The sequence below is a fragment of the Pipistrellus kuhlii genome, unplaced genomic scaffold, assembly GCF_014108245.1.
Source record: "Pipistrellus kuhlii isolate mPipKuh1 unplaced genomic scaffold, mPipKuh1.p scaffold_m20_p_3, whole genome shotgun sequence".
In the NCBI taxonomy this organism is placed as follows: Eukaryota; Metazoa; Chordata; class Mammalia; order Chiroptera; family Vespertilionidae; genus Pipistrellus; species Pipistrellus kuhlii.
In genome coordinates, this window is record NW_023425529.1 from 87,323,102 (window position 1) to 87,345,697 (window position 22,596).

Here is a 22,596-nt window from a genome sequence, read left to right on the forward strand (position 1 = left end):
TTAGCAGCCCAGTACCCATTTTGTCCCCTTCTGCCCCCACCACCAGCCTGAGCCTCGGTTCATTCCAGAGCTGACCTGTGCAGCATCCACGATGCCAGAGTCAGCTGCGGGGAAAGGGAAGGTGAGATTGTCTGGGGTCCACACTGCTGCCCGTCCAGGCTCCCCGGCCTTATTCCCAGGCTCTGGGTGACTGGGAAAGAAGATGGAGCAGAAGCCAAGGAAGAAGGGGGACCTGGCGCCATTGCCTTCCCCTCCCCCAACTCCCCCCACTTTTTTGCCTGGTCTCCTTACCATTTCCTTCTCTTATCTCTGCATCTGAGGGTCTCCCCACCCTCCCAGCAGCTCTTCCCTGGGGCGTGGAGCCCGGGGCTGGCCAGCTCCTCTAGGAGCAGCAGGAGATAAACATCTGCATTTGCAAGTGGAATATGCTTGGGCTCCAGGAAGTGCTGATACACCTGGTAGGATGGGCTGTCTACTGACGTCACTGCATTTCTGGTACAGACTGGAAAGCTAACCTCCTCTTATTTAAAAAAAAATTTCATTGAACGTATTGGGGTGACATTGGTCAATACAATTATATTATAATTCTATAATACATCATCTGCATATTGTGTTGTGTGTTCACCACCCAAGTCAAGTCTCCTTCTATCACCATTCCGCACCCCCCCCCCACCTTTACCCTTTTCTACCTCCCCCACCAACCTTCCCCTCTAGTAATCACCATACTGTGTTTATGAGGGGTTTTAAAAATATATATTTTTATTGATTTCAGAGAGGAAGGGAAAGGGAGAGATAGAAACACCAATGATGAGAGGTAATCATTGATTGGCTGCATCCTGCACACCTCCCACTGGGGCATCAAACCCGAAACCAAAACTGAAACCAAAACCTGAACATGTGCCCTTGACCAGAATAGAACTTGGGACCCTTCAGTCCACAGGCTGACGCTCTCTCCACTGAGCCAAACCAACTAGGGCTATGAGGGTTATTTGTTTGTTGTTAATCCTTTCATGTTTATTGCCTAGTCCCCTAACGCCTCCCCCCTCCCCCCCACCTTTTTTTATTTTGTTCTATCATATAATAATGGAATTCCAAATATCTACAACACATGAACCTTTAAGACACTAAGATTTTAAGGAATTAAATAGTCATGGATATAGAAACAACACTGACAAAAAAAAATTATTCATATGGAACTAATATGGCAGCCCATGCTACAGAGCTCTCAGAGACTTACCTTATCCCATTTGACTCTTACCAATCAAAGCAAACAAAGAAATTTAAGGTGATTTATATTAGCATTTATTGATTCATGTTTTCTAGAGCTGTGTTAATGGCTTGGCATGTGTTGTAAGGCAATTTTTATCCAAGCAAAAAGCTAAGTTATTGAATTATACATTAGAAATAGGTGACTTGTGTGCTATATGAATTATATATAAAAAGTTAGTTAACTTCCATATAAATGTAGCCTCATAATTTGTGTTTAATCACACAGGATATGATTCTTATGTTCTAGTTGCTGAAAATATAATAGTTGACTTTATTATAATTTTTCTTTTAAGATACTTTTAGCAGTACATGGAGAACATTCATTTTTTATTACTTTATTGATTCTTTTAGAAAGAGAGAGAGAGAATCACCAGTTTTCTGTGCCATCCATTCATTCGTTCATTTGTTGGTTCCCTCATGTGCCCTGACCAGGGATCAAACCAGAAACCTTGGTGCAACTGGACAACGCTCTAACCACCTGAGCTTCTCTGCTCAGGGCGAGAGAAAAATTCTTAGACAGTTCAATTTTTACTCCATTTCTTAGTTGAAACATTTCATATGTCTGTTCTTTTCAATGATATCTATTAGCTTCTTGTGCATGAAACTTTATGCAGGAGTGTTTTCTCATTAAGACGCCAGAAAGACAGCTTGCTTTTCTACATATACATTCACAATTTGAGGCAAATAGGAACCTGGAAATCCTATAATCTTGCTGTTACCAGACCATTTCCATTGGCTGAGTTCTGAGCCGAAGCAAGACGAGGGCTTCAGGAAGGAGCTCAGAGGCCATGTGGCGGTGAGGAGCCAGGCAGGGCGGGCTCCAAACCAGGCCTGCACTTAGCACCTCCACGAGTCTAACCTTCCTAAGCCTTGGTTTCACGGTCTGTTAAATGACTACAGAACAAGGTCCTACTTCACAATTTATTAAATGAAACAACACATGCCAAGCCATTAACACAGCTCTAGGATACATGAATCAATAAATGCTAATATAAAGAATGCATCAAAGCCAACCTTGAAGACATTATATTAGGTGAAATAAGCAAGTTACAAAAAGACAAATACTGTATGTCCCACTTATATGAGATACCTAAAGTAGTCCACTTCATACAAACAGAAAGTAAAAGGATGGGTGTCAGGGCTTGGGGAAGAGTGAATGGAGAATTATTAATAGTTCTTAATGAGGGCAGAGTTTCAGTTTGCAAAGATGGAAAAGTTCTGAGGATGTATGATGGTGCTGATTGCATAATAACACGAATGTATGTAAGTGTACAGAGCTGTGCACCTAAAAATGGTTAAAATGGGAAGTTTTATTTTATGTATCATTTACCAAAAAAAAAAAAAAAATTTGTTATAGCCTTTTCTGCCTCGTTAAGATAATTTGAAATTTAATACATGTTTGGTCCCCTAGTTACTAAAAAGATGTAGTTTTTTAGGTGAAATCTCCCCCCACCTATTTTGTTGTTGCTGATGGTGACCATGGCATAGAATAAAAATCTATTTTAAAAAATATGTTTTATTGATTTTGTACAGAGAGGAAGGGAGAGAGATAGAGAGTTAGAAACATTGATGAGAGAGAGAGTCATCAATCAGCTGCATCTTGCACACCCCCTACTGGGGATGTGCCCACAACCAACGTACATGTCCTTGACTGGAATCGAACCCAGGACCTTTCAGTCCCCAGGCCGACGCTCTATCCATTGAGCCAAACCAGTTTCAGCAAAAAAAATCTATTTTTAACAAAAAAGATAGTGGGAGTGATAGAGGAGGTCAGATAAATCTATTACTAAGAAAGTCCTTCATGAAAGAAGGAGATAGAAGGAAGATCAGGAAGAAACACAAGTGGCAGTGGTGGGGGAAGGAGGGACAGAAAGGCAGGTGAATAATTGAAGGGCTAGAACTGGAATAAGAGGTCACACAGGACAACTTCCTGCTGCAGGCAAACAGCTCTGGGTGTTGTTCTTTCTCCAAATATATTGCCAGGAAATAGACTTCTTATTTCAATATAGGAAGCCAGTCCAGGTTCAGACAACACAGCATAGAAGGTGCAACAAGAAGTTCAAAAGTAAATTCCATGTGTAGATGAATGCACTCCAGAACAGAGTGGTAAAAACCAGATCCTGTAACAAAATCTGACATTAGGCTGCTCAGTAAATGTCAGGAATGTGGTAAATAACACACACAAAATGCACAGTTGTTACCATAGTCAATAAACAATTGAATGCGGAATAAATGGATCGAAGTTATCTCTATAGATGGCTGCTTTCCTTTCTGATCAAGTGATTGAACTTTTCTTTCATTCTGTTGAAAGTGTGCCAGTTCAGGAGTAGGGTGTAGTAATGGTCAGGCCTGATCGCTGGGGCTCATTAAAAACCAGTGGTCCTAGGGCACCACCTACTGGTGAGTCAACTGCAACTGTTGTAAGAGTTGGGTTTAATAGAATCTAATTTCATTGTGTCATCCGTTTTCAGAGAATGCTGCCTTTTAAATATCATATTTGGTATAACAAATGTTATATAATGAATACCTGTGAACCCATTACCACACCCAATCAAAAACACTTCATATATCATCAGTGTGATAGTGACTAAATAGTGGTGATTGGCCCTAACAGGTTTGGCTCAGAGGAGAGAGCATCGCCTGCAGACTGAAAGGTCCCAGGTTCGATTCTGGTCAAGGGCATGCACCTGGATTGTGGGCATATTCCCAGTAGGAGGTGTGCAGGAGGTCGCTGATAAATGTTTCTCTCTCATTGGTGTTTCTAACTCTCTATCCCTCTCCTTCCTCTCTGCAAAAAATCAATAAAATATATATATTTTTAAAATAGTAGTGATTGTATGTTCACATAGTACAACAGTGAAATAAATGAAAGAACCCTAGGTTCATGTAACACCATGAGTGAATCTTAAAAGCATAATGTTGTTGTTTTTTTAATAAAGCCAGATCTGGAATTCTACATAGAGTATGGTGTCATTTTTATAAAGTTCATGAACAAGAGAATATTCATTTTCAAGGAAATCAAACTCTTTGGTGCCTTTAACACTGCAACAACAAGGGATGTGTTGGTCCATGGATAAATGTGCTCATTTGGCTCCCTCCACAGTGCACTCAGATTCGGAATCTGTGTGTGTCCTGACTGAAGTGGCAGAAGGAAAAAGAGACCATCCCTATAAATGTTAACTCACTTTTATTTTCCTCCCTTTAATCACCAACATTTTGGACAAGCCATTCAAGAGGGCTTACAAAATGCCTGTGATTCCACTCCTCAAATCCTAGAAAGATGACAGAAGGATATGCCAGTAAAGATAAATCAGTATGGCACTAAAACTAGAAAGACCATTGACCAACCAAATCAGAGAGGACTTTCTAGAGAAGGTAAAGCAGATGAAACCCTCAGTTCAGCCAAGGAAACTGAGTCAGTGCAGGTGTTTGCACCAAGGTTCTCAGGTTGTACAAGCTCCAACTCCTATTTTCATTCTTGCCTGAATCCGATCAAGGTACAAAGCTCCACAACAAGAGAGGATGTTTATCCCCCTACCTTAAGTCAAGGGCCTCCTTGGCTAGAAGGTAAAGCCCCCTGACTAAAGTCCCACTGCACTGCATACAATAGGGAGAAATGACCCCTTAAATCACGGTGCTGTTGAGAGAGAGAGAGAGAAAGAGAGAGAGAGAGAGGGAGGGAGATTTGATACTGTATGGTCAAAGAAACCCATGGTCATTACAACAGGGTCATTAAAAATAATAAACATAAGAATTTACCAAAACCAGTTTGGCTCAATGGATAGAGCGTCGGCTTGGGGACTGAAGGGTCCCGGGTTTGATTCTGGTCAAGGACATGTACCTTGGTTGCGGGCATATCCCCAGTGGGGGATGTGCAAGAAGCAGCTGATCGATGACTCTCTCTCATCAATGTTTCTAACTCTCTATCTCTCTCCCTTCCTCTCTGAACAAAATCAATAAAAAAATATATTAAAAAAAGAAAGAAAGAAAAAAAAAGAATAGCTGAAACCGGTTTGGCTCAGTGGTAGAGCGTCGGTCTGCGGACTGAAAGGTCCTGGGTTCGATTCCAGTCAAGGGCATGTACCTTGGTTGTGGGCACATCCCCGGGGTAGGGGGTGTGCAAGAGGCAGCTGGTCGATGTTTCTCTCTCATCGACGTTTCTAGCTCTCTATCCTTCTCCCTTCCTCTCTGTAAAAAATCAATAAAATATATTTAAAAAATAATACAATAAAAGATTTTTAAAAAAAGAATATAGTAAAAAATAATAAACACAAGAATTTAAGTAGAATTGCCATATGATTCAGCAAATCCACTTCTGGGCATATATGCAAAAGAATTGAAAGCAGGGTTTCAAAGAGATATTGTCACACCTAGGTTCATAACAGCATTATTAAATGATAAATGAATAAACAAATGTGTTATATGTATAACACAGCATGAATAAACTTTAAGGACATTATGCCAAGTGAAATGAGCCAGTTACAAAAAGACAAACACTGTATGATTCCACTTACATGGGATACGTAGGGTATTAAAATACACAGAGACAGAAAGCGAATGGTGGTTCTCGGGGTTGGGGAGCAAGAAAGAAGCCGTTGTTCAATGGGTGGAGAGTTTCACTTTTGCAAGATGGAAAAGTTCCGGGGATACATTTCACAACGAAATGAATATATTAACACCACTGAACTTAAAAATGGTCAAGAGGGTCAGTTTTACATTATGTATGTTTTTAACCACAATTAAAAGTAAGTAAGTAAATAAATGCATACATACATAATATAAAATATTAGTAGAACACAAGAGAAATTGCAAGGTGTTAATAGGGGCTTGATTGTTGCAAGTTATTAATCTATATTTCGATTTCAAGAAAAAAATTAGTGTAATTTTAGTACCTACTACATAAGATATTTCTGAAAATTCAATGAGATAATGTATATGTCATTCCTATTATGTGCTTAGTACATAAACTACATAGTTGGGAAAAATATTGACCCTTTGTGAAAAACAAAAAGCATGTTTAACAGTGTGACTAGTGTAATTCCATTTATGTAAATATAAAAAACTCTGCATGTTTGCTTGTGTGTAAGTACCTGTGAATAATGTAAATATCTTTAAAAAAGAAGGTGGAGAAAATATACCTGAAACTTTTAAACAGTGGTCCCCCTGAAGAAGCATTTTGGGATTTGGGTGCACAAAGGGGAAATTTCACTTATTACTAAAAGTAAAAACATAAAAGTACTTGAATTTTTAACGCCTAGCATATTTTATATTTTGAGAAGGTGAGAAATAATTGAGTACATTCACTATTGTGTCCTGACTGTACATATGAATAGAAGAGTGGTGCACAACTTGGCACAAATCATATCTACTTTCTAACTTGTCTAAAATCCAAGGTTTTTTTTTTTTTTTTTTTTAAAAAGGATGTTTACTTAAGAAAATAAATCATCACGTGAGATAGGTAGACTATGTTCAGAGCCAACCAGATGAGATAGACATGAAGCCCCTTCAAGATTTCAGTGGGAGAAGCGATCACTAATGGTGAACAGAGCTGAGGAAAGCTTGAGCAGAAGACAGTGCCAGGCTGGTCACGAAGCAATGGCTTAAACAGGGAGAGGAGAACGGAGTTGGTGTCCTAGGTAGAGGGAGGGCGAGGGAAAGAAAAAAAAGAGGTGAGAATGCCTAATACATCCACTGATCAGGGGCTAGACAGAGCATATGCTATCTAGAATAAGAAATGCAGTGAACCAGCTGCAAGGAACTGCAGGCTGGGAATTTGACATTAGCAGATGGACACGGGAGCCACTGCAAGCTCCCAGCCCAGAAGTGACAGATGCAGATCAGTACTTTGGGAAAATGAATCTGTCAATGTCTCAGGGAAAACACTGGGTGGTGGAGAGAATAGGAGCAGTTAAGTGAAGAAAGAATTAGTGTAATCCAGCCCTGGCCAGGTAGCTCAGTTGGTTAAAGCATGGATACACCAAGGTTGTGGGTTCAATCCCAGTCAGGGCACATACAAGCCAATGAATGCATAAATAAGTGGAACAACAAATTGATGTTTCTTTAAAAATATATATATATTTTGTTGATTTTTTTACAGAGAGGAAGGGAGAGTTAGAAACAGTGATGAGAGAGAAACATTGATCAGCTGCCTCTCGCACACCTCCTACTGGAATGTGCCTGCAACCAAGGTATATGCCCTTGACCGGAATCGAACTCAGGACCCTTGAGTCTACAGGTCGATGCTCTATCCACTGAGGCAAACCAGTTAGGGCAGGTTGATGATTCTCTTTCGCCATTCCCCCAACCTCCTTCCTCTCTCTCAGAAATATATATATATGTGCATATATATATATATATATATATATATATATATATGTGTGTGTGTGTGTGTGTGTGTGTGTGTGTGTGTGTGCGTGTGTGTGTGTAATATGCAAATTAACAATCACAGCCTGCTCAAGAGGAGGTTGCACATGCAGACTGGCATGAGGGGACTGCTTGTGTTGTGAGTCAAGCTATGGATGGCACAGCCCTGGGAGCAGAGAGGCAGGGGGGCATGCCCAGGCCACCACTACCCCTCGGCCCCAGCCTCTGCATGTGAGCTGCAGAGGAAACACCTTTTCTTTTATATATATATATATAAAATTAATTTTTTACAAAGAGGAAGGGAGAGGGATAGTTAGAAACATCAATGAAAGAGAAACATCAATCAGCTGCCTCCTGCACACCCCCTACTGGGTATGGGCCAGAAACCAAGGTACATGCCCTTGATTGGAATTGAATCTGGGACTCTTGAGTCTGCAGGCCGATGCTCTATCCACTGAGCCAAACCAAGCAGGGCAGAAACACCTTTTCTGACCATTCATTGGCTAACTCCTGGTATGCCACTAGCAGTGTTCTTGGTAACATGAATAATAAGAATCCAAGAAGGTGATCTAGGGTTTTTCCACCTCACTCCTGGAGGAAAAAACAAAGGTTCGCTGCTGGAGGGACTAAGAAATATCATATCCTGCCCTAGCCAGTTTGGCTCAGGGGATAGAACCTCAGCCTGCGGAGGCAGGGTCAGGGTTTGATTCTGATCAAGGGTATGGACCTAGGTTGCAGGCTCCTTCCAGACTGGGGCCCAAGTCAGGGCTCATGCAGGAGACAACCAATCGAGTGTCCCTCTCACATTGACGTGTCTTTTCCTCTCTCTTCCAAGCTCTCTAAAAATCAATGGAAAAATATCTTTAGGTGAGAAAAAAAGAAAGAAAGAAAGAAAGAAAGAAAGAAAGAAAGAAAGAAAGAAAGAAAGAAAGAGAGAAAGAAAGAGAGAAAGAAAGAGTCATATCCTATGAAAGAGACATCTTGAAAATGCCTAAAGAAAGTTGTCATTTTTCATGGTGAAGGGACTTGAATTTGTGTTGATTAAAACACCTTGGCAATCAACAGTGGCAGCAGCAGCAGGGTGATGGGGGTGGCACCTTCCCCTGATCAGCCTGTAGAAGGAGGCCAGATTGCAGTTTAGGCCCACTCCCCACAGGAAGCGGGCCTAAGCTGTCAGTAGGACATCCCTGAGGGCTCCCAGGCTGTGAGAGGGGGCAGGCTGACCTTCTGGTGCACAAAATTTGTGCACTGGGTTTCTAATCAATTATAAACAAGAAAAAAATTAGTGTAATCTAAGTGAGTTTATGGGGACTGGTCTACAAGAAAGGATTAAAACCAGGAAGGAAAGCACAAATGACAATTAGACAATGTCTATGGGCCAACTATTATTCTAAATGATTTATATGTTTATGTATATATTTATAACATACATATAAGATATATGTAATTCACTTAATTCTTACAATAGCCCTGTAAGATAGATACCATTATTATTCATTTTCCAGAAGAGAAAACAGGGGCCTGAAGAAGTCCAGTCATTTGCCTAACATCACACAGTTAAAAAGTGGTGGGGAACTCGTATTTGGAGTCACTAAACTTAAAGGGAGGCCAAGAAGAAGAAAGAAAAGGCTACACTGGACAAATCCAAGTCTATAAGCCTGTGGGATGGGGGTGCTAAGCTCCAGAGGACGAAGGGGACTACATCAAGAGTGCTACAGAGAAGACAGCAGACGTCTAGCATCAGCTCTTCTCCCATCAGGGGCAGGACTCAGGGGTCCTTTAAAGAATCTGAAGAAGGGATGGGCCTTCTCAGCAAGAGAAAACCCACACAGGCACAAACAAAACATCACACACAATTTCAGTAGGTTCATGAACTCCAGGTAAGTCTTGCCCTAAATACATTGTGCAAATAATTCAGTAACAACCATTTCTATAGTAGAAACTTTATTTCCATTCATAAAATATATCACTAAATATCTGAAAAAGATACATATTATCTTAAAACATAGATTTAAAAAAATGATATCAGCTTCTCCTCAGCAAAATGTATTTTGTTTTATGTATTTACAAGAATATACTATACCTAGGTATACTACTTTCACTCAAACCAGCCTGAGAAGGCCTTTGGATGTATGTAGATGCTCTGATAAAGTTAATTATCAGCTCTTCCTGCCTTGTGCAAATTCAACTTTACAAAAGTTCCTTTGAAAACAACAGTAAATATAGAGAGCTTCTAGAGAAAAGTCCAGCAAAGCAGCAATTGAGAATACATTTTAGTGATGAAGTTAATCTTGTTTTGGTAATCAATAACCAGTCGAAGGTGAGGGGGAGAGGAGTTTTAAAACTAAATGGTTTCTCTACGAGTCTTCAGCGCTATGCTGTGGAGAGGGCAGCCCTGCTCCCGTCTCTCTGCTGTAAGGTTGCCTGTTTTGGTAGCCGGAAGGATGTTTAGAAACATGGCCATCCATATTCTGATACATCTGAATACAGAAAAGAGAAAGAACATTCATCATCTGGTTAACACTTACATGTCACGTGCTTATTCTGCAAATTATTGCTTACTTTTACTATGCATAGGCTTTAGAAGCTATTCTATATATTAATTGATAAAGCAATTTTTTGCTGTCTATTAATGGAGAAATCAAGTCATAGTCAAATATTTTATTTCATTACTACTTCTACTTTTAGATATAAAATCTTCATCTAGAAATCCTAAAGCCATGCAGAAAAACCACAAAAGAAAAAGTCCACAAAAAAGACAATTGTTCATTATGCAATTAATACAGGGAACTGATTCTTGACTTCTCACTTAGGAGTTTAGTGACTTTTCTAAAACATGCTTTTATTTATTTTATTTTACTTTAAAAAATATTTTTACTTCAGAGAGAAAGGAAGAGGAAGAAATGGAAACGTCAATGATGAGAGAGAACCATTGAAGGGCTGCTTCCAGCAAGCCCTACACTGGAGATTGAGCCCACAACCCGGGCACGTGCTCTGACCAGGAATCAAACTGTGATTCATAGGTCATTGCTCAACCACTGAGCCATGCCAGCTGGGTGGAGATTTAGTGATTTAAAAAAAATTTTTTTACAAAAACAAAAAGAGCTCTATTTTTTTTGTCTGGTTATCAAATTAATACACATTCATAGGATAATTTAAGGAATATAGAACATTCTATAGTAAAGAGCTAAAACCATCAGAGGTGCCCACCATTATGGATAGCTTGCTTTGCACACACAAATTTGTACCAGTTGGTTCAGACTGTAGATTCTGTTTCAGCACCTTATTTTGAATTACTAATACTATATATAAACAGTTGTTTCTATGTTATATGTGTTAATTATGATGTTCCTATGTTACGTGGGTTACATCTTTCCACTATTTACTAAACATGAACCATATCTTTCTAATGGCAGCCTAGAGTTCTATAGTACCATAAATGTACCATAATTGGTACATAATTGGTTATCCTATATAATAAAAGGCTAATATGTAAATTGATCGAACGGTGGAACAACCGGTTGCTATAACACTTACATACCACTGTGGGCAGATGCTCAATGCAGGAGCTGCCCCCTAGTAGTCAGTACGCTCCCACAGGAGGAGTGCTTCTCAGCCAGAAGCCAGGCTCACAACTGGCAAGTGCAGAGGTGGTGGCAGGAGTCTCTCCCGCCTCTGTGGCAGCACAAAGGATATCTGACTGCCTGCTTAGGCCAGTTCCCCATAGGAAGCCATCAGTTGGACATCCCCTGAGGGCTTCCAGATTGTGAGAGGGTGCAGGCAAGGCTGAGGGTACCCCTCCGAGTGCATGAATTTTGTGCACTGGGCCTCTAGAATAATATGAATTTAAAAAGTGTACGTGACTGTCTTTGGAAGAGGTGGGGGAAGTGATCAGGTGGATGCACATCTTTTTGTTGTTATTGTTAATCCTCACCCGAGGATGTTTTTTCCATTATTATTATTTTTTTTTTTTTAAGAGAGTGGAAGGGAGTGGGAGAGACAGAGATAATCAATTGTTGCCTCCCAAACACCCCAGCTGGTGCCAGGGATAGAGCCTGCAACTGAGGTATGTTCCTTGAACCGGAATCAAATCTGCAACCCTTGAGTCCATGAGCAGATGCTCTAACTATTGAGCAACCAGCAAGGGCAGGAAATACACATTTGAATTGTTATACATTTTACTTGTGCTGACCTGCTGAAGGGTTCCTTCCCTGCTGGGAAGACTACTTCCAGAGCCTTACCAAAAGTGGGTAGTAAGAGTCCTCCACATCTCTACCCTTTATCCAGATACTTGTTTTCTATCCCTCCCTATCTGCATATGTTTCATGATAAAGTTAAGTATCTTTTTCTATATTCAATGACCTTTCTCATTTTATTCTGAACAGTCTATCTCCTTTGCCCTTTTATATTGGGCTGGCATATTTATTTATTTATTTATTTATTTATTTATTTATTTATTTATAAGAACTCCTGCTCTAATTTGGTTTGGTTCAGTGGATAGACTAAAAAGTCCCAGGTTCAATTCCAGTCAAGGGGATGTTCCACTGGTCATGGGAACATCCCCCATAGGAGGTGTGCAGAAGGCAGCTGACCAATGTTTTCTCTCTTATCGATGATTCTAACTCTATCCCTCTCCCTTCCTCTCTGTAAAAAACAATAAAATATACATTTTTAAAAAAGAACTCCTTATGAAGCAGAGATGGTGTATTCTTTAAGTTTGACGGACTCCTCCATTCCCCCATTCCTCACTACTGTCTTTGTTGCTGTTGTTAGTTTTTGTTGTGTTGTTTTAAATATATTTTCATTATTTCAGAGATTTCTGAGTTGGAGAGAGAGAAACATCAATAATGAGAGAGAATCTTTGATCAGCTGTCTCCTGCACATCTCACATTTGGAATTGAGCCCACAACCTAAGCATGTGCCCTGACTTCCTGATTCATAGGTCAATGCTCAACCATTGAGCCACACTGGCTAGGGCAATACATCTTTTTTGTAAAATGGATACAGCAATTGGTGATGACCTATTGGACTTGCTGAAACAAATGTATGTCTCTGGCACTGAATTTCTAACAATGATGAGAGAGAATCATTGATTGGCTGTTTCCTGCACACCCCACACTGGGGATCAAGCCCACAACCCAAGCATTTGCCAAGTTGAATCTCCTGGTTCATAGGTTGACACTCAATCACTGAGTGTCATACTAGCTGGGCACCTCTTTATTTTTATTATTGTATTTTTATTTATTTTAGAGAGAGGAAGGGAGAGGAAGAGAGAAAAAGATTGATGTGAGTTGAGAAACATCAACTAGCTGCCTCCCTCATGCATCAAACCCACCTTTCGAATGGCGTTCAACCAACTGAGCCACACTGGCTATGCACTCACCTCTTAACTGGTACACTTATTCTCACTCTTTCGCTTTTGTTTCCCCTAATTTACTTTTATGATTCCTTTCTTTCTTTCTAGAAATATTTACATCCAACTTCTATATACTAAACATTATGCTAGCAGTTGGATATATAATGGTGAACAGTACAGATGTGGCCTCAACCCACATTTGTTCATTTATTTAGTGACAGCTATTGTCTCCTGTGTAGGGGACTCCATCAGGTGACGTAAAGATGAGCAGCACCACCCTTGTCCTCATACATCAAGTCCAGTGATGAGAAAGAGGACCACAAAACAAAATGATCATCCCATAAGTCTAGTTAACCATACATAGTGATTTGGGTCTTTAAGACAAATATTGAAGCATGTTTGTCTGCTCTAAAATCTTCATGATGTGTATTTCATATAAAAAGTGTTATAAAGTCTGAAAAAAGGAGCCTGAAAATTGACTGGGGGAGTTAAGGGAGTCTTTGTAGAGAAGAGAATATTTGACCTGGCTCACTTTTTATATTAATTGAGGAATAATTCACTATAATACTATATTAGTTTCAGGTGTACACGAAGTGATTAAAAGTTTGTCTATCTTGCAAAATGATCATCACATAAATCTAATTAACCCTACATAGTGATTTGGGTCTTTAAGACAAACATTGAAGCATGTTTGTCTGCTCTAAAATCTTCATTGGTTCACCACTCTTTAAATAATACTTTAGTGGGTTATTCAATGATCACCCTGCCCTCACTCTACACTTTTGGGGTTGGGTTATATCTAAAAGTATTAGCCTACATTTTCTCTATGCATTTCCCTCCATTTTCACTTGTTCTCTGAGAGCACTTCCTTTCCCTATGCATGATAAAGCAGAAACAGAGATTCTACAAAAACCATTCACATGCGTTCCAGGAAAGGTGACCCCAAGCAAAGTATGCTGGCCAGGTCTGTTTTCCCATTCAAGAGACTGGATATGATGACCTAGCTGGTTTGGCTCAGTGGAATAGCATCGACCTGCAGACTGAAGGGTCCCAGGTTTCATGGCACATGCTTGGGACCAGTAGGGGGCATGCAGGAGGCAGCTGATCAATGTTTCTCTCTCATCATTGATGTTTCTATCTCTCTATCCCTCTCCCTTCCTCTCTGAAATCAATAAAAATATTGGGGGGGGGGGGGAGAGACTGGACGTGATGATGCTTAGTTGTGAAAAGATGGAGTGGTAGCAGAGGAGGGACAGTTTGCTCACAATGGGCAGAGCTGCCTGATATGGTTGTGCAGGTTACCCCTTGTTCAAAGGTGCCTAGCCAAGTGGGCAAGTGGGAACTGAAACTCGTATGTGCTATGCTGTCCAGGAGTCTAGACTGGATACGCCAGCCAGTGGTCAGGGACTTCTTTTGGTGTGTTCATCCCACCCATAGGGGGCGCCTTTTCCTAATTTACCCAAAGAAGCTACCAATTGCTACCAAAGGCTTTGATTCTGGTAAGACAACATCTTTTCATCACAGAGGGAGAGAGCTGAAGAAATTGGGGGGAAAGTTGGAGCATTGTCCTTGAGCATGGATACCCTCAGCTGAAGCATTATCTATAGCAAGGGTGGGGAGCCTTTCTCCTGCCAAGGGCCATTGAGTATTTATAATATCATTCAAGGGCCATACAAAATTATCAACTTAAAAATTAGCCTGCTAAATTTGGTCAAACATTTAATATACTCACCCCTAATGCTTTGGCAGGGCCAGACCTAATGATTTGGGGGGCCTTATAAGGCCCAAAGGCCGGATGCTACACACCCTTGATCTATGGAAAGCTTGCCATTCCATTCCTGATGCCCCCTGAACAGAAGGAAGGGGATCTGGACGTCCTGTGTGTGGGGGACATGAAAGGAGAACCGCACACCAAGACCAAGGTGATCCTGACCAAAGCCACGGGGTTCTTCCTTAGCACTGGCCCCTCCCCACCTGGCTACACTCCCCACCTTCACAGTCTTCTTTCCTCCCTTTCCCCTCACTCACCCTGCAATGTAGTCACAACCATTTATTTCCCATCCTAATTTCTCACCTTTGACCCTTTATATTACTCATCTAGCATGGAACACACTGCTAACCCTCCATTCCTCGGTAGCCAAAATACTACACATTCTTCACAGCAGAGCTCAAAAACCACTCTGTAAACCTGCACCTAACTTCCCAAAACGTAAAAATCACTCAACCCTTTTTCTTTACTCCACCAGCTCATTTCTTGTTTCTCTCTATAACTCTCCTTTCAGTTTCTTTCATGGTGTCATTAACTGCTTACCGGTAATTTGTCCAATAGCCTGTAGTCCCTTCGGGGCTTTCTGTTTCTCACAACCTTTTTGACCTAATTTCCTGACAATATCTTAGTTTCTATACACGATTTTTAAAAAAATCATAGCAGAAGGAAAGGACACTCATTGTCTACATAGACCTCTAGAGAAACCACAGAATTGAAAATGGGCTCTTAATAACTTCAAAACAGAAGAAAGATAATCCACTTAAAGAACCAGATTCATATTTAACTAACATTTATTGAGTAACTACTAAGTGCCTGCTATGTGTTAAGACTTTTCACATATGTCATCTTTTTTTTATATAAGTTTAAAAAAATATTTTTATTGATCTCAGAGAGAAAGGGAGAGGGAGAGATAGAAACATCAATGACAAAAGAATCATTGATCGCCAGCCTCCTGCACACTCCCTGCTGGGGATCAAGCCTTAAACCCAGGCAAGTGCCCTGACCAGGACTCAAACCATAACTTCCTGGTTCATAGGTCAGTGTTCAACCATTGAGGCACACTGGCCAGGTACATATGTCTTGTTAATTACTCCTTAAAATTATGTAAAGTAAGGTTTGTTAATCCCATACTTCAGATCAGGAAACAGACCCCAGAAAAAGCTAAGTGGCTTAAGTCATATAAGGAGCAAACTAATGAGCCAAGATTTAAACCCAGGTATGGGGAGTTTAAGGTGCCATCTTTCGTTCACTTCACCTAGGGGATGGCTCCTTTTGCTGTACGAGGTGGTGCTAATGAGACAAAGAATCATCAAAGTAATTCCATGTTCCCAAAGTTCAAGGATCATTTAATTTAGCAACCTATGCTACATGTGAGAAAACTAAGGCCCAGAGAAATAAAGTGATCTCCTATAATTCACACTCCTCTTAGGGAGCAGAGAAGTAGAACTGGTATTAGACACTCACAGATTCAGGTTAATGTTCTTTCCATTCTGTTATATTACATGATTGCATTGTACAGAGCTTCATCATGAATTAGGAAAGGTAGGTCAGGGATTAAATTTTATTTAGTTGTCTAGTCCTCTGCACTGGACACTTAAAAGCATTTAATTCCTTAATCAATTGGCTGAAATTTTCAGAAAAAAACTCCCCCCACCCAAAAAAAAAAGAAATTCCTTATTAATAAGTATGTCTCACCCATACTATCTTTTTCTTTTTTTAATTAAATTTAATTTTGTGTAAAACTTAATTACAGTTGACCTACAATATTATATTAGATTCAAGTGTATCACTACACACAACTTTTAAAGGGCAACCATGACAAGTTGGGGTGAGGAAGGCAACTTGGTGCCTTGGGTTCTTTGGAAACTGGCAGTGAGTGTTCTCATGGCCTTTTTTGGAGTCCCACTTGAGAAAGGGCCGTGCTACCACATACCGCTTCCTCCGCGTCTGCCAGCTGACATCCCAAACATGAAGTCAGATTAGAGAAGGATGGCCGTTTCCTTGAGTCGAAAGCCCAGCAGGACTGCATTATAAAGTATCTATAAAAGTAACAGAACAGGGAGCAAGATGAGGAAATCTGAATGGAGCAAAAGGGATAATTTTTCACATAACGAAGTACCACTGATTGCCAGGGAGCTGCGTATTTGTGGCATGTTTGTTTTGTGGCAAGTACTTGACTGGATTTTGAACTCATATCAGAAAGGGCAAATTTGATGATGGACAGAAATGCATTTTAAAAAATACAATGTGGACCAGACGTCAGGAGATGGAGTCTTATCACTCAGGATCCCTCAAGCAAAGGAACCGAAACCCAGAAGTGAGAGTACCTCAGGGCAGGAAAGGCTCGGTTTCGTTCAGAAACCCCCAAACACAACGGGGGAGTTTTCTTTTCTAAAGAGGAATCATATGAGCTTTGCATTAGGAGTTTTACTTTTCTTGTCATGCACTGGGAACTACACAGACTAAGAATTTCTGATTTCAGCCACTTCACAGTCTGTAAGAACTTACATTTCTTCTGTAGCATAAAATGGCTGGTCCATTTTAAATCCACTCTGAATGAGTTTATAGAAGTTTGCATCAACCGGAATGCCAGGGTAAGGATTGACACCTGAGGGAAACATTGGGGAGTAGAAGCATTTTTTTTTCCTTCCTTCCTTCCTTCCTTCCTTCCTTCCTTCCTTCCTTCCTTCCTTCCTTCCTTCCTCCCTCCCTCCCTCCCTCCCTCCCTCCCTCCCTCCCTCCCTCCCTCCCTCCCTCTCTCCCTCCCTCTCTCCCTCCCTCTCTCCCTGCCCCTTTCCTCCTTCCCTCCCTGCTATTGTTGTTGTTAATCCTCATCCATCGATACTTTTCCATTGATTTTTAGAGAGAATGGAGGAGGGGGAGAGACAGAAACATCCATGTGAGAGAGACACATTGATCAGTTGCCTCCTGTATGGACCCCTGAAACCAAGGTATGCGTCATTGACGGGAATCAAATCTATGACCCTTCAGTCCATGGGCTGATGCTCTATCCATTGAGCCAAACCAGCTAGGGCTCATTCTTCATTTCTTTTTTCATTCATTCAATTAACAAATGTATGGAGAGCTCCAATGAGCCAGATGCTGAATTGTGCTGGGCTGTTACTGGGCCAAATCATGGTTCCAGCTGTCAAACAGGTAATGGGCTGACAACAGAATTACTGACCCCAGTAAATAAAACATCGAGAGGCATCTGCTGCAACAGAAGTAAGACTTGGGAGCTCTGGGCGCATTCCAGGTGGCATTTCATCCACTCTGGCTTAGGAGCTGAGGAGGGCACAGAAAGACGGACTGTCCAAAAGCCCAGAGCCCAGAGAGGGCAGCAAACTGCAAACCTTACCAAGTGAGAATATCTCCCAGAGTAATATTCCGTATGACCAGACATCACTCTTAATTGTGTAGATCCCTTCAAACAAGCTTTCAGGAGCCATCCACTTCACAGGCAGGCGGGCCTGTGTAAAACCCAAGAGATCAATGGTGAGTTTTCCCTGGACAAACACTTCTTGTCTCTTGTGAGCTAGAAGATAAATTTGATCTTCCTAAGGCCACTCTTAATGCTTTATTGAGAAAATCATACTCCTCATATCAAACCAGCATTCTAACATAGTAGCCTTAAGAAAAACCCTGCCCATATTTCTTTAAAACTTAACTTGAACAAAAACTTGTGCTTGCGATTGAAAAGCTTAACAGTAGATACTTTCCATTAAGGGGTAGCTAGTCAGTTGCTCGGAGGTAAGTGGATACTAATGAAGCAGTGCATCATTTTGTTAAAGCATTTCTTGGAAGAATTTCAGTGAAAATGCTCTACACAAGAAAATGTGGTGAAGGAAGCATATGTCATCACTTCCAGAAATGACAGCAGGCAGGCTTCTGCGGCTTTAGTAATTTCCAGCAGCAGGAAACGGGGGTTTCAAATGAGCACAGCCTCAGGTGAGAACCAAGACGGGGACGCAGAGCGCTGTGTAATAGTTTTTCCTCATGGGTTAGGGAGCCCTCCGCAGCGCACGTTCATTCTGTCGAGTAAAATAAAAACTCAAGATAGAAACCCTATCTTAAATCCTCCACAAATTGATGAACTGATAGGACCAAGTAGGCAAATCTGGCTAATTTGATTAACTGAATGAGTGAACTGTAGTTGCAAATGTGATTCAGCTTCTTACAGGAGTGACCACCAATTAGTAGGGTAGAAACTGCATAGGTGAACAATCATCTTATTTGTGACGTCAGCTAAATGAAGCACAGATCTAACATCAGCTCAGATGATTATTTGAGTCTGGTGGAAATATAATTGAATTTGATTTTTAACATTTATTGGATGCTTACCCTGGACAGGAGGTTTCATGTGCATTTTATTGGTTCATTCCCACAATGATGCTGACTGAGATCAGTGAATATTCCCCATGGGAAACACCGTACCATCCATCGTGGTTATACAGAGACTCAGGCTCAGACTATTCACACTCTCATCTTTGGGCTGTGTAATCACGGGCAAGTTACATGTCTGTGCTACAGTTTCCTCAGCCACAAATGAGTACTTTTGACCTAACTCAGTGGTTGGCAAACCGTGGCTCGCAATCCACATGTGGCTCTTGGGCCCCTTGAGTGTTCTATTGCCGCTTCTTCAAAATAGACTCACCCAGGCTGAAAACCAACTTCTGCGTACAGGCCACAAAGTTTCAATCGCACTGTACGTGCATAGCCGCAAGTGGTGTTTTGTGGAAGAGCCACACTCAAGGGGCCAAAGAGCCGCGGTGTGCTGACCCCGGACCTAACTGAATTAATATATGTAAAGCCCATAAAACAGAAATTAGCACCCAGTAAGCATTATATCAGCATTTGTGATTATTTTACAAGTAAGGACAATAAAGCAGCTAGAAACCCCAAAATGAAGAGCCCCAAAGAAGAAGAATAGGGGCTTGAATCCAGATGTAACAATCATACTCAATGTTATCTTCTAGTATTTCTAATACTTTTCTTATAAATAACACACCTATCCTTGGTTTTTTTAAACAAGAAAATTTAGTCATATTCTACGTTTCCCTGTGTAAAAGTAATAGGATGAAAAATATTCATTAACTAATATTTAATTTACATATTGTGCCTTATAGAAATTTATATTTAATATTTGATTTACATTAAGTACTTTATTGTATCTATTAGTTATTCCCATCATTGAAAACATAACTCAATAGCCACTTTATAGTTAAGGGAAAGAATTGCAAGTAATGAGCTTTGTTTTTTAGTGTGGTTTGTACTCCAAGGACCCTAAACGACCTATTCTGATGAGCCCCAGGATAGATGAGTTGCTGTTTTGCTCAAATTTTGTTACAGACAAGATATTCCCTGAAGCTGTAGAAAATTTGTTCAGCATAAAAAAGCAAACTGCTCAAAGGAAATGTTTGGATGCTAATCAACACTGTGGTGAGTGCACATGTTCACCATGACAATGACAAAACACAAAATAATGGGAGAAAAACGTGTAAGAAACAGCAGTCTCACATTGCCCCTGATAACGTAGTTGGAATCACTCATAATATCTCGAGCCAATCCAAAATCGCATATCTTCACCACTTTCCCACGGGTCACCAGCACGTTCCTGGCGGCCAGGTCTCTGTGAACACACTGGAAGGAACGATACGGGAGTTATTTGCTGTGGTGCAACTCACAGTGGCAACCTTTCTTCTGGCTTTGAGTTCAGCAGGAGTTACAGATGAATGCATGCATAGTTCATGCGGTGTCTTATCTTTGCTGGGTCATGAGCAGTCACCATGAAATGTAACCAAGTCAGGGCCCAATTCTCCAGCTACCATGGCTACAGACATTGTGCTGCTAATGGAACATTCTCAGAGGCCAAAGGGGATGGATTCTTAGAAAGGAGATCAAACGGAGTTGATGTTGCATCTTGCTCTAAATATGGGACACAACACGGCCCTCTGCTGAGCTCCCAGAGGGATTTTCAGAGCTGTCTTTCAGCACTCTTATTGTGGTGATGGAGAAAATAGTCACTTTTCTGACTGGAAAATGACTTTGGCAATAAAATGGAGTAACCTCAAAGAAAACATTCAGAAAAGAATACTAAAAATAAGCTTGGGAAGGTTGACTGTAGTGGAATTAGAAAAAACAATCCCTGAATTAAAATATGATATAACTTTAATCCAAGTGGTTTGTCAAGAAAATTAAGAAGGAAGATTTTTAAAGGAACAGGGCACAAGTAGCAAAGGTCCAAAGGTCTGTTTTCAATATTTAAAATATAAAAGCAAAAGCCATAAAGACTCAAATTCCTGTAGCTCCCTTCCTTCCTACTGTGAGTGCCGTTCACTTAAAGGCTCCATTTACATTTCACCCACTTCCCCACCTCACCCCTGCAGCCCCCCTCCCCCTTCCCACCTCCCAGGGGTCTGCCCAGGCTGCTCCTGCTAAGCCCAGGGCCGACCTGCACAGCGCCTATCCAGGCATGAGTGGATCTGAGCTCCCTGGGAATGGGGTTCTGCTGTCCAGCCTTCTCCAGGCTGTTTCCTTCCTACTGCTCTGGCGGTTCCACACCCTCCCCTGAGCACTTCGTCCAACCCAGGGAGCAACCATCGGCACCCAGATCTCTAGTTCCAACCCAAACAGTTCCCTTGAGCTTCAGATAGGCATAGCCAAGTGTCTGCTTTGTTGCCCAAAGAATCTCACATTCAACATGTTTAAACCCATAATCTTTCTCAACAAATTCTCTCTGATTCCATATTCTGACCTCATCCCATGTTCCCTGCTGGTCTTCTTTCAGAAAGGCTTTTCTGCACCACCTCCCTCCCCCAGGCCTGTCGCTGCCCTGGGTTCCCAGGTCTTACTAGAACACAGTATTTATTTGTTTGTTTTAAAATATATTTTATTGATTTTTTTTACAGAGAGGAAGGGTGAGGGATAGAGAGCTAGAAATATCAATGAGAGAGAAACATCGACCAGCTGCCTCCTGCACACCCCCTACTGGGAATATGCCCGCAGCCAATGTACATGCCCTAGTCAAGAATCGAACCTGGGACCCTTCAGTCCGCAGACCGATGCTCCATCCACTGAGCCAAACCGGTTTTGGCAAGAACACAGTATTTATCATGCTCCAATATAATCACTGATTTGCCTGACTCCTGATCTCTTTCACCCCTAACAATGATGAGCTCTGACTGTATCTCAGCACATAGCACAGTGCTTAGCACTAGCCGGTGATCAAGTAATGTTTGAGGGCATCACAGAGCCTGCAGAGGGACAAAAACAGGAGATAGTGCCACCGTGGTTCAGGGGAAGGCCTACGGGGAAAACGAGGGAAGAGGGCCTAAGATACTGGATATTCTTCAAAATATTCTTACCACCAGCCCAGAGGGGAAAAGCAGTGCTCCTTGACCCCCAGTTGTGAGCAGTTTGAGTATTTACTTAACTACAAACAGCCAACCGGACCAGACGATCCTGGTGGATAACCCTCCAGCATCTGCAAAGATCCCCCTGAAAGCACTACTGTCGATGTGCAGGTGAACTACACAGATAAAGGAACTCGGACAAAAAGAATCCAACAGCAGGAAGGAAGATGAAGAGAAGAATGTATCTCAGAGATGAAGGTCAAGAAAATACTATGAGCCCTGACCAGTTTAGCTCGGTGGATAGTGTCGGCCTGTGGATTCAAGGGTCCCAGGTTCAATTCCAGTAGGGGGTATCCAGGCACAGCCCCAGTAGCGGGTATGCAGGTGATTGATGTTTCTAACTCTATCCCTCTCCCTTCCTCTCTGTAAAATTCCAATAAAATATATTTTAAAAAAGAAAAAGAAAATACTATGAGCCAGTGATTTTT

General features: G+C 41.3%; 1 protein-coding gene across 1 annotated transcript in view; it reads right to left on the reverse strand.

Annotated features, from left to right (window-relative positions):
* Positions 1-9,840: 9,840 nt before the first annotated feature.
* The window catches only part of FLT3 (fms related receptor tyrosine kinase 3), a 76,903-nt gene continuing 64,147 nt past the window's right edge, over positions 9,841-22,596 (reverse strand). Inside the window, exons 20-24 of the mRNA XM_036458456.2 lie at positions 20,274-20,396; positions 18,115-18,226; positions 17,265-17,364; positions 16,690-16,795; positions 9,841-10,112 (exon numbers count right to left, since the gene is read on the reverse strand). Coding sequence (XP_036314349.1) covers positions 9,990-10,112; positions 16,690-16,795; positions 17,265-17,364; positions 18,115-18,226; positions 20,274-20,396 — 564 coding nt within the window. The 3' untranslated portion in view covers positions 9,841-9,989. The remainder of the gene's footprint in view (positions 10,113-16,689; positions 16,796-17,264; positions 17,365-18,114; positions 18,227-20,273; positions 20,397-22,596) is intronic.